This window comes from Sander vitreus, chromosome 17, assembly GCF_031162955.1.
Source record: "Sander vitreus isolate 19-12246 chromosome 17, sanVit1, whole genome shotgun sequence".
Classification (NCBI taxonomy): Eukaryota; Metazoa; Chordata; class Actinopteri; order Perciformes; family Percidae; genus Sander; species Sander vitreus.
Genome location: NC_135871.1, coordinates 10,653,561 through 10,666,625, shown reverse-complemented (window position 1 = coordinate 10,666,625; position 13,065 = coordinate 10,653,561). Strand labels below are relative to the sequence as shown.

The 13,065-nt window shown below is 42.3% G+C and overlaps 1 protein-coding gene across 3 annotated transcripts in view; it reads right to left on the bottom strand.

Annotated features, from left to right (window-relative positions):
- Positions 1–4,686: 4,686 nt before the first annotated feature.
- The window catches only part of LOC144532303 (signal-induced proliferation-associated 1-like protein 2), an 89,258-nt gene continuing 80,879 nt past the window's right edge, over positions 4,687–13,065 (bottom strand). For 2 of the 3 annotated variants that reach the window (XM_078272990.1, XM_078272993.1), the window contains 5 exons: positions 10,946–11,165; positions 9,407–9,538; positions 6,933–7,050; positions 6,186–6,264; positions 4,687–5,740 (listed from right to left, as the gene is read on the bottom strand). In XM_078272990.1, coding sequence (XP_078129116.1) covers positions 5,594–5,740; positions 6,186–6,264; positions 6,933–7,050; positions 9,407–9,538; positions 10,946–11,165 — 696 coding nt within the window. In that variant the 3' untranslated portion in view covers positions 4,687–5,593. The remainder of the gene's footprint in view (positions 5,741–6,185; positions 6,265–6,932; positions 7,051–9,406; positions 9,539–10,945; positions 11,166–13,065) is intronic. The other variant, XM_078272992.1, reaches the window with a different exon arrangement.

Below are 13,065 nucleotides of genomic sequence, written 5' to 3'. Positions count from 1 at the left end.
AAGCAGTAACTACAGGCTGGCCCTACACACACAGTCAATAGAGTCCCCCCTCCCTCTGTGCTGTGCCAGCTGCGCTTTGGGCACACTGAACCCTATTCTGGGTAACGTGATCCTGACTTGGGTGGCGCTCACAGCAGGGGAGCATCTGCTGTGGGACTGTAGAAGCAGGACAACTGTGTCCCAGTCACATGCTATTATGTGTGATGAGCACCAAATCTGTGCAGGATTTGTAGATGGATGACCAACACTGCTGAGCTGAGAAGAAAGTCTAACGTTTGTTCCTTTAACTGCTGACACAGTCAAATATTAGAAATCAATATGGTTTGTGTGGCTGTAGGCTCTTCCATCTGGTTAGAGTAGATTGTCAACCAATTGGATCTAACTTTACTGCTTGTCAGCATATTTTGCAAGGCTGATAAAATCCCAACATGTCATTGTAGTATTTGATTGGTCCCATACATCTTTTTGCTGCAGCTTGCCTTTCATTTTCAATGCTGCTAACCCGGGCCTCTGTCCACGGATCTTTCTCCAGATTTCCCTGATGCCAAAGTCATTTGGTACCTCTCTTTAGTCACTGGTCAAGTTCCTGATTGTACCCTCAAAAACACACCATGGAATCCTCCTCTATCTGAAACAGGCAACACTATTGCCTTGTGCCAGTGTGCGCTCCCATCTGCTGTCCTGGCACCGCGCTCACACATGTAGATTAACTACCTCATCTCACTGCACACTGCTCCTGGCCAAACCCAGAGCTCATCCACACACACAAATGACCATTTTTTTCTGGCCTGATGGAGAGGACAGAACAGGCTGCCTGGTAATATAACCTCGATGTTCATTCACAAAGTGGTCAGACTTGGATGAAGGTTTTGTTGTATTTGCTTCATAACCTCACACACACACACACACACACACACACACACACACACACACGCTTTGCTAACACAGAGCCGGTGCAAAAACATTCAAAACAACAAAAACATCAAAGGTGAACCAAATGGGGGTAAAAATTAATCCAAAAAGAAGACATACCAGCTCTACCCACAGTTCAATGCACCTGCATACCCACCAGCCCCGAGAGGAAATGATAGATTGGACCACACTCCAGCAGCTGGGCTGGAGGTTTATGCAGGAAGTAGCAAACAAATTTAATTGTTTTTCTCTCCGCACCCAAAAAGGCTTATGATTAATTATTCAGCGAGTCCTTTGCTGTCCCTGCGGTGAAAGGAACATCTGTCATTTATTTAAAGCACACTAACTCACAGGGAATCAAGTCACAAACACATTATGGTTTCATGTTTCTATTCGAAAGACGTAGCACACCTGCTGTTTACAAAATAGAGGATGAAAAAGTCTTATAGAAAAGGTTTGTTATCTTCGTCTTCTTCCGCGGGAGCTCAGCAAATGTACTGCCCAAAATGAGCTCTGCCTTTTGTCCAACCCTGGAGAACAGATATCAGTTGGCTGATAAGGACATACCTATACTCAGCTCCATCTACATTTCCATATCATTCCTACCCCTATGTGCACAAACTTAGAGCTCTCCTCTGAAATCTTTTTTTAGTTCGTCTTTCCAACACATCTAAGACCCCTTAGATGTGGATGTATTACATTTCTAATGCTTTCAATGCTTTAGGACCTTCTGTCAAAATATCTGAAACTTTTCCAAATCTATTAATATTTAGTTCCTTGTTTTTCTGTCCTGCTGTTGATGCAATGGAAAATACAGTTTTCAAACTTCACTTGAAAGGTAGATGAAGGAATTAGTTGAAATGTGCAGAGCAGACCATGTAAGGGTAGATTCACATATCAGGCAGCTACTATATTCCATACCTCTACACTCAGATTTTTAGTGCAAGATTTCCTCTTTGAGTCTCCCTTGATCTGTGTTACTTGCCGAGCTGGGGTGTAGGGATAATAACTTTGGAAGATACCCACTTTATTTCACTAATTAAAAGAATTATTTTTTGTACAAGGACTAATCTTGTGAGGAGACGGGATAAAGTTATAGCGGCAATAACTCTTTTAATGTACATGGGCACGTAAGTATTGTGTTAAATGAATAGTTTGACATGGACAATGTGCTTTCTTGCTTTCTTACAGAGTTAGATGAGAAGTTTGATACCACATGTCTGCATGAAAAGTATCAAACTAAACGATAAGCTTAGTGTAGTGTAGCATAAAGACTGAAAACGGGGAAGCAGTCTGGCTTCGTGCAAAGGTAACAGCACTTTTAAAGCTCACTAATTATATCTCATTTGTTTAATTTGCATTAAAAATAAAATAGTAGTGCTGTCACTTAAACGCATTATTAACGGCATTAACGCAAACTCATTTTAACAGCGTAAATATTTTTATCGTGAGATTAACATTCTTTTTGGCCTAGCAAACTTTGTAGTTTTTTTCACATGCTGTTGCAACAACTAGTAACGTTAGAAAAACTACAACACCACACTGGATCTTGCTAGACCGGAAACAAAACAACAGGCACGCTGCGCATACTTGTTTGGGCTTGCGAGCCGGCCAAAGAGTAGAAGGCTAATGTTACGTTTTGAGTGGATGGCGAGTGTTAGACGCCGAAATGGATGCCAAAAAGTTTACTTTTAAAAAGTTGTCGAGGGGGACAGTAGTTTCACGCATACACAGCCTGTACAACATGGAGAAAGCAGCCCAACTGGAACTGCTGCAAACGCTGTCTCATTAACCGTGATCACTGGAGGTCAGTGAGTAATCAAAATTATTTAGAAGTTATGTATATTGTGGTTACTACCACAATATATTGACTATGTATATCAGTATGCGGTTTTAGGACTGTGTTGTTTGTATCGTTCTTTTGACCGTTTTTGTCATTTGGGACATCGTCCACCCCCCTTTCTGCCCAGGAGAATTGTTACATTCCTTATTTAGAAAAACGTAAAGGTTACAAATGTCCTGCTGTGGCATCCGGTTTTTGGACCATTTTGTTTGTACTGTATAAGCAAAGTGTTTGTGTTACATCTCAGTTAGGTTAGGTACTTGTAGGAATTGTGCAATAATGACAGATTCACACATTTTTCTTTTGTTTACAGTAAATAAATGATAAACAATTACAAATCTTAAAGTCAAGTTCATAAAGTAACTTTCTTTGCATTAATTTGATTCCCAATTAAGATACACTGGTAAGAATGGCTTTACATTGTTAATATGTACTTAAAAACAGTTCTGAAATGCAAAATAATAATTAATTATAGAAATCTGGCGATTGTGATTAAAAAAATGTATTGTTTGACAGCCCTAAAAAATACAATTACTTTGAACAGAGTCAGGCTAGCAGTTTCCCTCTACTTGCAGTCTTTATGCTAAGCTAAGCTAAGCTAACCATACCATCTCCTGGCTCCAGGTGAGTGGTATCGATCCTTTTATATACTGGCAAGAAAACAGAAACTTTTCTTTATATTTCCAAAATTGTTGAACTATTTCTTTAAAGCAATATAATTGTAATCTTTCTGCATTCAAATGTCTAAAACGTACAATACCTATGATATATATTTTTGTTTAGTTACATTATCCCAAATGTTTCAACAATGTTCAGTGCCAGAGAAATCTATCCATTTTTATTGATGACGCAGAGCGTGTCGTTTAATTTCATTAGAATGACATGACATGAATAGACGTAACTAGACGTAACGTGAATAAAACTTTAATACATTGACTTGTCCGTGAACAGATACATTTTCATCGACAATGCTGGTTGTTTAAAAACGAAGACAACAACTCCCATGATCCTACGCAACTTTACGAAGTCATCAAAAGTCTGTTTCATTTGAGAGACCCCTAGCGGCAGACAATTACATATTGTACGTCTAAGACAGAATTGAAAATCAACAGGAATCTATCCTTTAACACCACTGGGTTTTAATTTACTATACAGTATCAGATTAGCCTTCAGAACAATTTCAAGTCACTGCTTTTGGTTAAGAATGCTAGAAATAGAAACATATTAAAAACACAAAAATCACTTATTTTTACAACTACATTTATTAAAAAAACAAAAATAGAACAAAAACAAAACAAAAAAAGCAACCAGTGTCCCACCAGGGATGAGACAGTTTACGGAGAGAGCCATTTTTTAAAAGCATACAAACCAGCAAATTGTAATCTAGCAGCATCCAAATGTTGGAATCTCCAAAATCATCATTTATATATTTAAATATATAGTTTTTTTTGCCCTGGCAAACTACACATTTTACAACATACACAGAGCTTTATTTCTCCTTAGTGCAGAAAAAAAAATACCCTTAATAAAATAAACAACTTTAGGTTAAATAAGCTTAAATAATAGTGTTAAATACAAGACACTTCTGTGGCAGATATGTACAGAAATAAACACATTTGGCATTGTAAGTGTGGTTCACTGGCACTTGCTCTAATGCTCTAGAAACCACTGCATAAGAACACATTTTGCTGTGATGAACTACACACACACACACACACACACACACACACACGCACGCACGCACACAAAATGTTATATCAGTGAGCCACAGACAAGGCATGTGTTTATAAAAGAGAATTAAAAGCAAAGAGAAATCCATTTACAACCAAGAGTTTTAGGCACAGTCTCTTCCTGTTTTATAAATACATGTCAAGTACAACTGCTTCTCGACAGGAACTCTTCACGTTTGTGCTAACTTCTTTTTATTTTTTTTATTTTTTTATTTTTTTAACAGTTTCTTAACTACCACTTCATTATTGCTAGGACATCGTGACAGTGAATGGAAACTACTGACGAACATGTGTGTAGGGAAAGCACCTTTAAACATCAAAATTACTGCCATGTGACCCTACATTACAACACTGAGGAAAAGAAAAAGTGGAATTCATTGAAAGAAAATGGCCCGAAACACCAAAACCATGAAACTTTTGGGACTTTGGGAAACAGAAATCAGGAAAAAAAGGGTCAGTTGAGCTACATTCATTCCCACCCCCGCTGTATGTTTCAAGACCGCCACATGTGGATTCCTCTTGGTGCAAGCAGACAGTAAGTACCACTTCATTATGTCCAGTACATTCCTCCCCTCTTTACTTTGCTGTGTCCGTGAAGGCCGGCACAGAAACAGCTGTGTGACAGTGTGCGCAGTACAGCTGACTATACAGTACAGTAGACTGACGTGACATACGTAGGTAGATTATATGTTGACTACAGTAAATGAGCTTTACATTCCACTACTGTAAGAAGATCCCAGGGACTTGGGCGGGGCCCTGGGGTTGCCTTTCTCAATTCCTCTCAAGCACAGGAGATGAGAAGCTTTCCCAAGAGTCTCTTTTGCCAGGATAAAGAAACTGTTAATGTCAGAAACAGCCCTGCACTTCAGACGGAGGAGGATCCCAAAAATAAGTTCCAGATCAGGATTTCAAGTCTCTCCACACAGGGCTGCACTACAGTCTCCTAAACAGGGGCTTTTTAAAAAGTCTTGATTACTCTGGGGGCTGGTAATGGTTTGTTCTATAGTTTTGTTTGCCTGTGGATCATCTGGGAGTCTTAAGTAGGAGTTGAGTGGGTGCCCAGGAGGAGTGAAGGTCATCTCCCACTCCCTTTCTGCGGGTCTCTCTCTCAGGGTTTCTTGTCAATGCTGTGAAAGAACCACTCTGTGAACTTCCTGAGCTGAGCTGCCGCCGTCTGGCTCTCCTCCTGCAGTCGCATGTTGTCCTGTCTCAGGTGCTGCACCTCCTCCTGCAACATCGCCTTATCCTCTTTCTCCTGAACACACAAAAACACACAAAAACACACACACACACAATCAACACCGGGACATGAGGCAAAATGAAATGGATACAAAAGAGGTTGATAAAAGCCCCGCTATTACAAGAACATCCGTCAGTTGTCGGCGCTGTATAAATGGGAGGCATTAACATGGCAAAGCAGCCTTTTCTCTGTTCCGATAAAAGTGCACTTCCTCTCTCCATTTTAAGAACATTAGTTGAGGTGAGGAAATGTTGGGCTGGGACACAATGAGGGAAGGAAGCAGGATATTGAATTAAGTGGACGAGTTTGTATTACACAGACCGCAGGGCACCCATTACTCAATGTCTATTCTCCTGAACTGCGTGACACACACATACGCACTGTTTTCTGACGTGGCAAAAGGAGAGCAAAAAGGTGACGAAAACATAAATTGGGAAATTCGTTTGATATGTGAACTCACCTTTCTGAGGTCATGCTGCAGCTGCCTGAGGATCACCTCCAACTGGTTGACTTTGCCAGTTAGTGTGGAGGGGGGGCCGCTGTAGGGGGACACAAGGAGGGATGTTGTTAAGACTCAAGAAAGACTCATTTATCGCATAATTTAAAACTCAACAATGACTGCTTCCACTATAATACTGAATAATAATACTAATAACGGACAGCTATCTAAGCCCCGCCCCCTTTAGTTACTGTTGCTATGCACGTCAAGCTTTCTATTCTCACATGGCAACAGCAGCCTTCCCATTTCTAGCAGTCAACCCTGGATCATGTCGGCTGAAAAGATGACTGTTGCCAGCTGATTTTTTTCAGCTTTAGCTAGCTAGCTTTAGCTAATGCTAATATCTAACCTTTGGACTTTTGTACAGTGTGATACAATTCAAATGTCACTTGTTCTAACAATCCTTGAATAGTTTAGATGCTTACTATTGGAACATATTTGGACAAGCAACTCAGTGGTTACATTTGTGCTTTAATGTATTTTTAAACAGGATGCCTCCAGACTCTTGAGATACTGAGTATTGCTCTTATCAGAGGTACATGCACACCACTTCAAGTGGAAAAATCCAAAGCGCAACAGGTCTGCTGTGCCTAGTTATGCTTGCTAAGCTATGATTGGACAATCACTGTTCAGGGGCGGGTTTTTAGCAAACTTGCTTCTGGAGCGTTGGTGCTTGTGTGTTTATTTGTGTTTGTTGGTAAAGCCTACTCTGCTTCCAGTGCTGCTCCCTCTGCCTCCACCACCCGTCTGGTCAGCTCTCTTGAGATCTGCAGAGCCTCCGCCCGCTGCATGTCCGTCATGGTGCAGAAAGACGCCACGCGCTGGTCTGGAGACAGAACAAGTGACGTAACAGGTCATAATCTGCCCTTAGTATCAAAAACAGGAAATGTTTCCAGCAACTCATTTCATGGTGTCAACATGCAACTAAAATAGAGCAGAACAACACACTCGCATGCATGCATTCCTAACAGAATGGGGCGATTCATTCATGCTTTGTATGAATGAATGGTTCTGGTTTAAGCCACCAAAGGCAGTCCTCCCATTCTGAGGGATCTATAGCCAGACAATAAGAAACAAGGTGGTGAACAGAGCATTTCTAGACTATCACAGATAAAGTAAGTCCCCTGGGTGTTGCTCCGGCACCCTCTCCCCTCTAAGCTTACTCTGACAGCTGTTTGGCTCATCATGGGCTAGATCCCAGAGAGCTGTAAGGCACCAGTCATGCTTGTTTTACCATATCAGGCCCTTAAGCTTGCTCAAAGCCCCACAGAAAACCCAAACTTGGCATGTTATGCCTGGGGACTGCTCAGTTTTGAAGAGTAATGTACTTTTCTTTAGAAATCACTCTCTCTCTCTCAAGCCCTTGGTCTGAGACTTAAGATAGGAGGATCTGCATATTCATAGAAAAGATTAAGGAAACCCTCCCATTAATTTAGCCCCCAATTGAAAGCTAATCCACTCCAAGACAAAAGCTGATTGAGCCTGGAGTCGGTTGTTCAGACGAAGCAGGAAAAGGGAGACCAAGCTTTAATTTACATATGAATGAACATTTTCCTCATATGCGATGGCTGCATCAGAAAGATTAAAGAATTCTAGGAAAGCAGTGAAGGGCGCAGAAAAACAGCTTGTCATTTTTGCGTGACCTGCCGTCACACAGATTTACTGGACAAACGGCTGAAAATCAAACAAAAACACTGAAGAGAACACATGGCAATCTATATGAGTAAACATACTGTGCTGTACGTATTTGTGAGGGAATATTAAAAACATATCCATTAGTTGACAAAAAGAGTTTACAGTGTTGCACCAAAAGCCTTTAGTTGCCATTTATAATTCCATCTGCTTCAGCTTTGAAAAGTCAGGAGGGCACAGTGTTTTTGTGGATGCTGCAAGCCAATCCAAACTGAATATGAGCAGTCTCTTAGGATTCACATGCTCATGGTTGTGAGTGCTATAAATGCTTTTACCTCTTACTGCCCTGGCTCTAAACGGAGCTGGTTAAACATACAGTATATGGCACAATGGCAGCCTGGAGCCACTTTCTGCTCGGCAACAAGATTCCAGTTTACACGCTTTTCTGGGCCAGCCAGGCTGCCGTGACAACTGCCTTCTTGCTGCCAGTCAGACTCTGCATCATCTCCACTGATTCCACTCTTGATAAATGATAAGCTGCGGGCAATGCAGCAGGAAATGCATCAAAGAAGAATCTCCACAGAGGATTCATTAATTATGACAAAATGAATGGCTACGTTGCCCGCTCGCTGGTCTCAGGTTGGACAGAGTTCAAGTGGAAAAAATACTCAAGGCATGTTAGTGTTTCCGTGATAGATGGGAAAAACACTGGCATGAAATGGTCGCAAACGTACTTGAAGCAGGAAAGAAAAATGAACAGAAGTGATGATGCGGACCATGAAGTGACTGAGATGTGTCAATGCTAATTCACTGAGAATAGAGTGTGACTGAGTGTAAAGACAGTTTTGACAGGAACATATCACTTATGTTGTTTCGAAAGTCAACATACTGCAAGCCCTCATAAGTTTATGTGAGCACTCGATTCCTAAAATTACTTGTTCCAGAGTCCACAAAAACCACAAATACTGTAAAACAGCCATTCAGACAGTTAGAACAATGAAAATTTCCAATTTTCAAGGAGAGAATCTGTTGCTTTGAGCTAGATGTCTGTCATCGTTTTGTAGAAGAAAAACTCCAACATCTTGCAGACCATTCAGATTTAATTAACAAAAAGGCCAAGAGAGGAGCTGAAATTACCCCATACTATCAACCCAAGAGCTTAACAGTAAACGGCATCGCTGTAAGAACTCTCCCTGAGTGGCCACTTGCTGGCTTTATGGTGTGGCACCATGTCTGCGCTGAAAAATGATAGCTCCTTCTTTCCCCAAGTTACATTGCTTGATGGGAATCACAATGGGGCTCAGAGCAGAGGTGCAAAAAGGATTCCCACAAGTCACCTCCTACAGCACCTTAGGAGACACTAGAAGAAACACAAACACAAAGCGCACACAAACCTGCACATGCAAGTGAGCTAGCACTTGCAGACACTCGCAGACACACGCAGAGACACACACACACACACACACACACACACACGCACACACACACACACACGCCAGGAGGAGGGGGAGGTTACACAAGGTGCCAGCAGCTTCAGCCAAGCTGGTTACCTTCAAAGGCTCGTGCTGCGTCAACCAGGTGAGACCAGTCCAGGCCTGTGGCAGTGTCTGGGAGGGGCATGAGGCCCGGGTCGCTGAACTTGGACCTGTCCGCCAAGGAACCGTCAGAGAACCAAAACTCATCTGCAGAGACAGGCAGGCACTCTGATCAGTGTCTAGGCCTGGCCTGAGTTTAGGGCTAATCTTTGAGTCGCCCATCAGTTTGCATCACAAGAGGGGTTGGGAGAGGAATGGAGGAGCGTAGAGGGAGGAAGGCAAGGGGTTTATTCAAACTAGTCGTTGCTGCTAAAAAGGATGGTCTTTACCTTACTCCAGCCTTGCACATCAAACCACTTAGCTTAAGTCTATGTTGAGTAAAGTACTATCCTACACCTGAGTCCACTTCTAATCTGGATGCACCAAAATAACAAATCCTCCTAAACGTCGCAAACAATTTAACTTTCAAAAGAAAGGTTTGTATTTATGTGACAGCACGATAGGCTCACATTCAATCACCGTCTCTGCATAGCACGCACAAGGCGCTGACTGAGGGGCAATAAATGACTTGTCTAAGTGAATGTCTTCATGTTTCAATCAATATCTCCTTTCACTCCCCTCTGTCTCTCCCACCCTCCCTGTCAGCCCTGAAAGACGGGGAATGCAATAAACAAGCTACCCATTCTGCAGAGAGGGATTTAGAAAAGCATGAGTGGAAAAGCAGAGAAGAGATGGAGAGAGTTTGAGGTGATGCTGACACTCTTTTCAATTTGCCCAGCGTCTCGGAGCTTGAGTGATTCACTGTTTACCAAATTGTGCTGTTTCATTAAGGGAAAGAGAAAGCCTGTGTTCTGAACTACTCTTCAAAACAATTAGGAATCCATCAGGTTGACAGCCAGAAGAGGCCAAAGAGAGAAATATCTTTCCAAAAGCCATTTTCTATCCAAGGACGGCAGCCATTGACAGGTGAGGAACGGTATGGAAATGAGACAGGGGGGGACAGAGAGGGGAGGCAGGCAGGGACTTAAGAGTGAATGAAACGTAATGTATGACAGACATTGTGAGACTCCTGATGGAAAAAATAAGCATGTTCATGTCAGAAATCTCAAAGACCTGCAGCGGCGCAGGCAGGACACGTCACACCTCTCATCACTAATACATATTCAGTAGATGCTGGGATAACAGTAGAGATGGGAATACTAGCCAGCAGTGACAGGTGTCTGCTTAATGCAGACGAAGCGACAGGCCCCTTGCAAGCTGCACGCCGCCTCGCCCAGTTCCAATTTGTTGGCTATATTGATGAGTGTTTCAGGAGTATGTACCAGTTGTTCTATGATATTGGTAGGACACAAGTGGCCCTTCAAACAAGTGGTGCCAGAGAAGAGGAATGATACTCCGAGAGCAACATGCAGAGAAGGTCTAAATGTATCTAAGAGGTATTTTAATAAGAGCAGTGCAGAGTTGTTTTTTAAAACGGCTTCTTGTTGAAATTAAGTATTAGTACTAGGTGTTTCTTTCGCAGCTGGCAAAGAGAGTCTCACTGTCTGTACTTACTCCGTAGGTTGGATGCTCCCTGGTTGTGAATCATGCGAGGAGGCAGTGTGCTGTGGTAAGGTGGGGTGGTGCTGAATAGGATGTCATTAGGCATTGTTTGGTCCAGCATGGAGCTGTGCGAGCTGGCATAGGACGAACCCTTGCGGTTACTGCACACACTCTCGTCCGATAGCGTCCGGTAAAGGGTGCGTCTGGGTGACAAACTGCCCACTGCTGACACCTGAGAGAGGGAGGAGGAGAACACATAGTCACAACAATGCAAAACAATGGAGCTGAATGACCTCCAAACCCCCAGCGATGTATGCATCCTTCCCTGTGCTTTGCCTTTCCTCGGCACAGCAGGTTTACATGAGTGGGCAACTGGGTGGGTAAGGAGGGAACATCAGGGAGCAGTGTCAGGAATCAATTACAGTCTTTGCTTTCGGGAAAATGCAGATAGATTGAGCACAGCTGGACAGTGTCTGGCAGAGTAGGAACAACATGGGACAGGGCTTGTGGAGGTGGTGACAGGGGTCACGGCACTGAGACAGCCAATAGGCACTGAGCTTAATGTGAGAAACTACAGAAGGCATAGAAGACCAAGTGATAAGTGCCACAATACAAGGTGAAAAAGCAAGCTAATAATATTAGCTAAAGTTACTGTGTTGACATGGCATCAGTAAGTAGCACACGAAAGCATGGGAGGATAACGGCACCTTCTACCTCTTCCCATAATGCAATCAGACACTTATAATAATCTGAGCCTGTCAGTGGCAAAAACAACCCACTTGGATGGAAATTGATGGTGCACATTTGCCCCATTGGGTTACATTGCAGCCTGGTTAGTGGCTGCCGGTCTCACTCAATACTGGATTACTTTCAAAGATTTTTGTTCACATTAGTCACTTAAAACACAAATGCATGAGAGAATAGGGTTGAAAAACACCAAAATTCCCCTTTAAACTAAACTCCTGCATGAACTATTATCCAGAGACGGTCAATACAGATAAATAAGGCACAGTGGAACTCCTGTAGAAGTCCATTTAATGCAGGGCTCTATTACAAACGTATCATGTATTTGTGAAAAAAACTTGTTCTATTGTTTGTTTGTTTACAAACCAAAGACCCAATGAACACAGCTCACTAAAGCAGTGGCTATAATGTACTTATATACAGTGTTTGCTGCTTTATGTGTACTCTCCAGAATAGGACTCATATTAAAAAGGCCACACAGGTCAAGAGGCAACACAAGGTCAGGATGAACAATCACAAAAGCTTTAAGGCTTTGAAAAGCAGCATCATCCTGAGGGGACGAATTACACAGAATACCACTGCAGGGATAATCAAGTTTCATGACTGTGGCCAGAATTTTGACAGAGAATCTCCTGTTTAAACACACAAAACCACAAAGGCCAACTCAATCCACCATTGTCCCTTTTAGGTTACATAAATATTGCAGGAGTGAAATCAAAAGCTCAGCCACAAATGGTATGCGGACAGTTGGCCAGATGGGTAAATGTCTGCCTTTGGCTTCCCAGCTGTAGCCAACACCAGACTAGGATCCCCACAAGCCAACACCCAGCCATCTCCATTTCAAAGACGGATCCCCCACAAATCCCACCGTGACAATTTCACAAACATGTAGTACGTCTTTAAAGCGGATATATGCACCGGAATTCAAAGCAGCATACATACAAACTGCCTCCAAAGAACATCTTAGAGGCTTTGACTTAACAAGGTTGTCTCTTATTGCAAGTTTCCCCACCCAACTTTACAAGATTAGACCCCATAAGGTTCTCGCTCATCAAAACAACTTTAAACAGGATTTGCTGCTCTCTCATATAAAGCAGAAATAGCACAGATTTGGAGCTCCAATAAATGGAGTCACGACAAATGAAACCATTTGCAGTAGGGCTTAATGTTTTTTTTAGAAGCCATCTATTTATTAGATCTACAGCATCAAACCGGGTTCTCTAAACACATCTTGGCACTGGTTAACTGAACCCGCTGTGCACATTATACAGAAAATGTTGTGTTAATCAAACCTGCAAGATTATTGACTATTTCAGTGTGTCTAAATTTATCAGTCGAGGCAGCAGTGACACATCCACCGAGATTCTTCCTGATTTCCCTGACTTTTT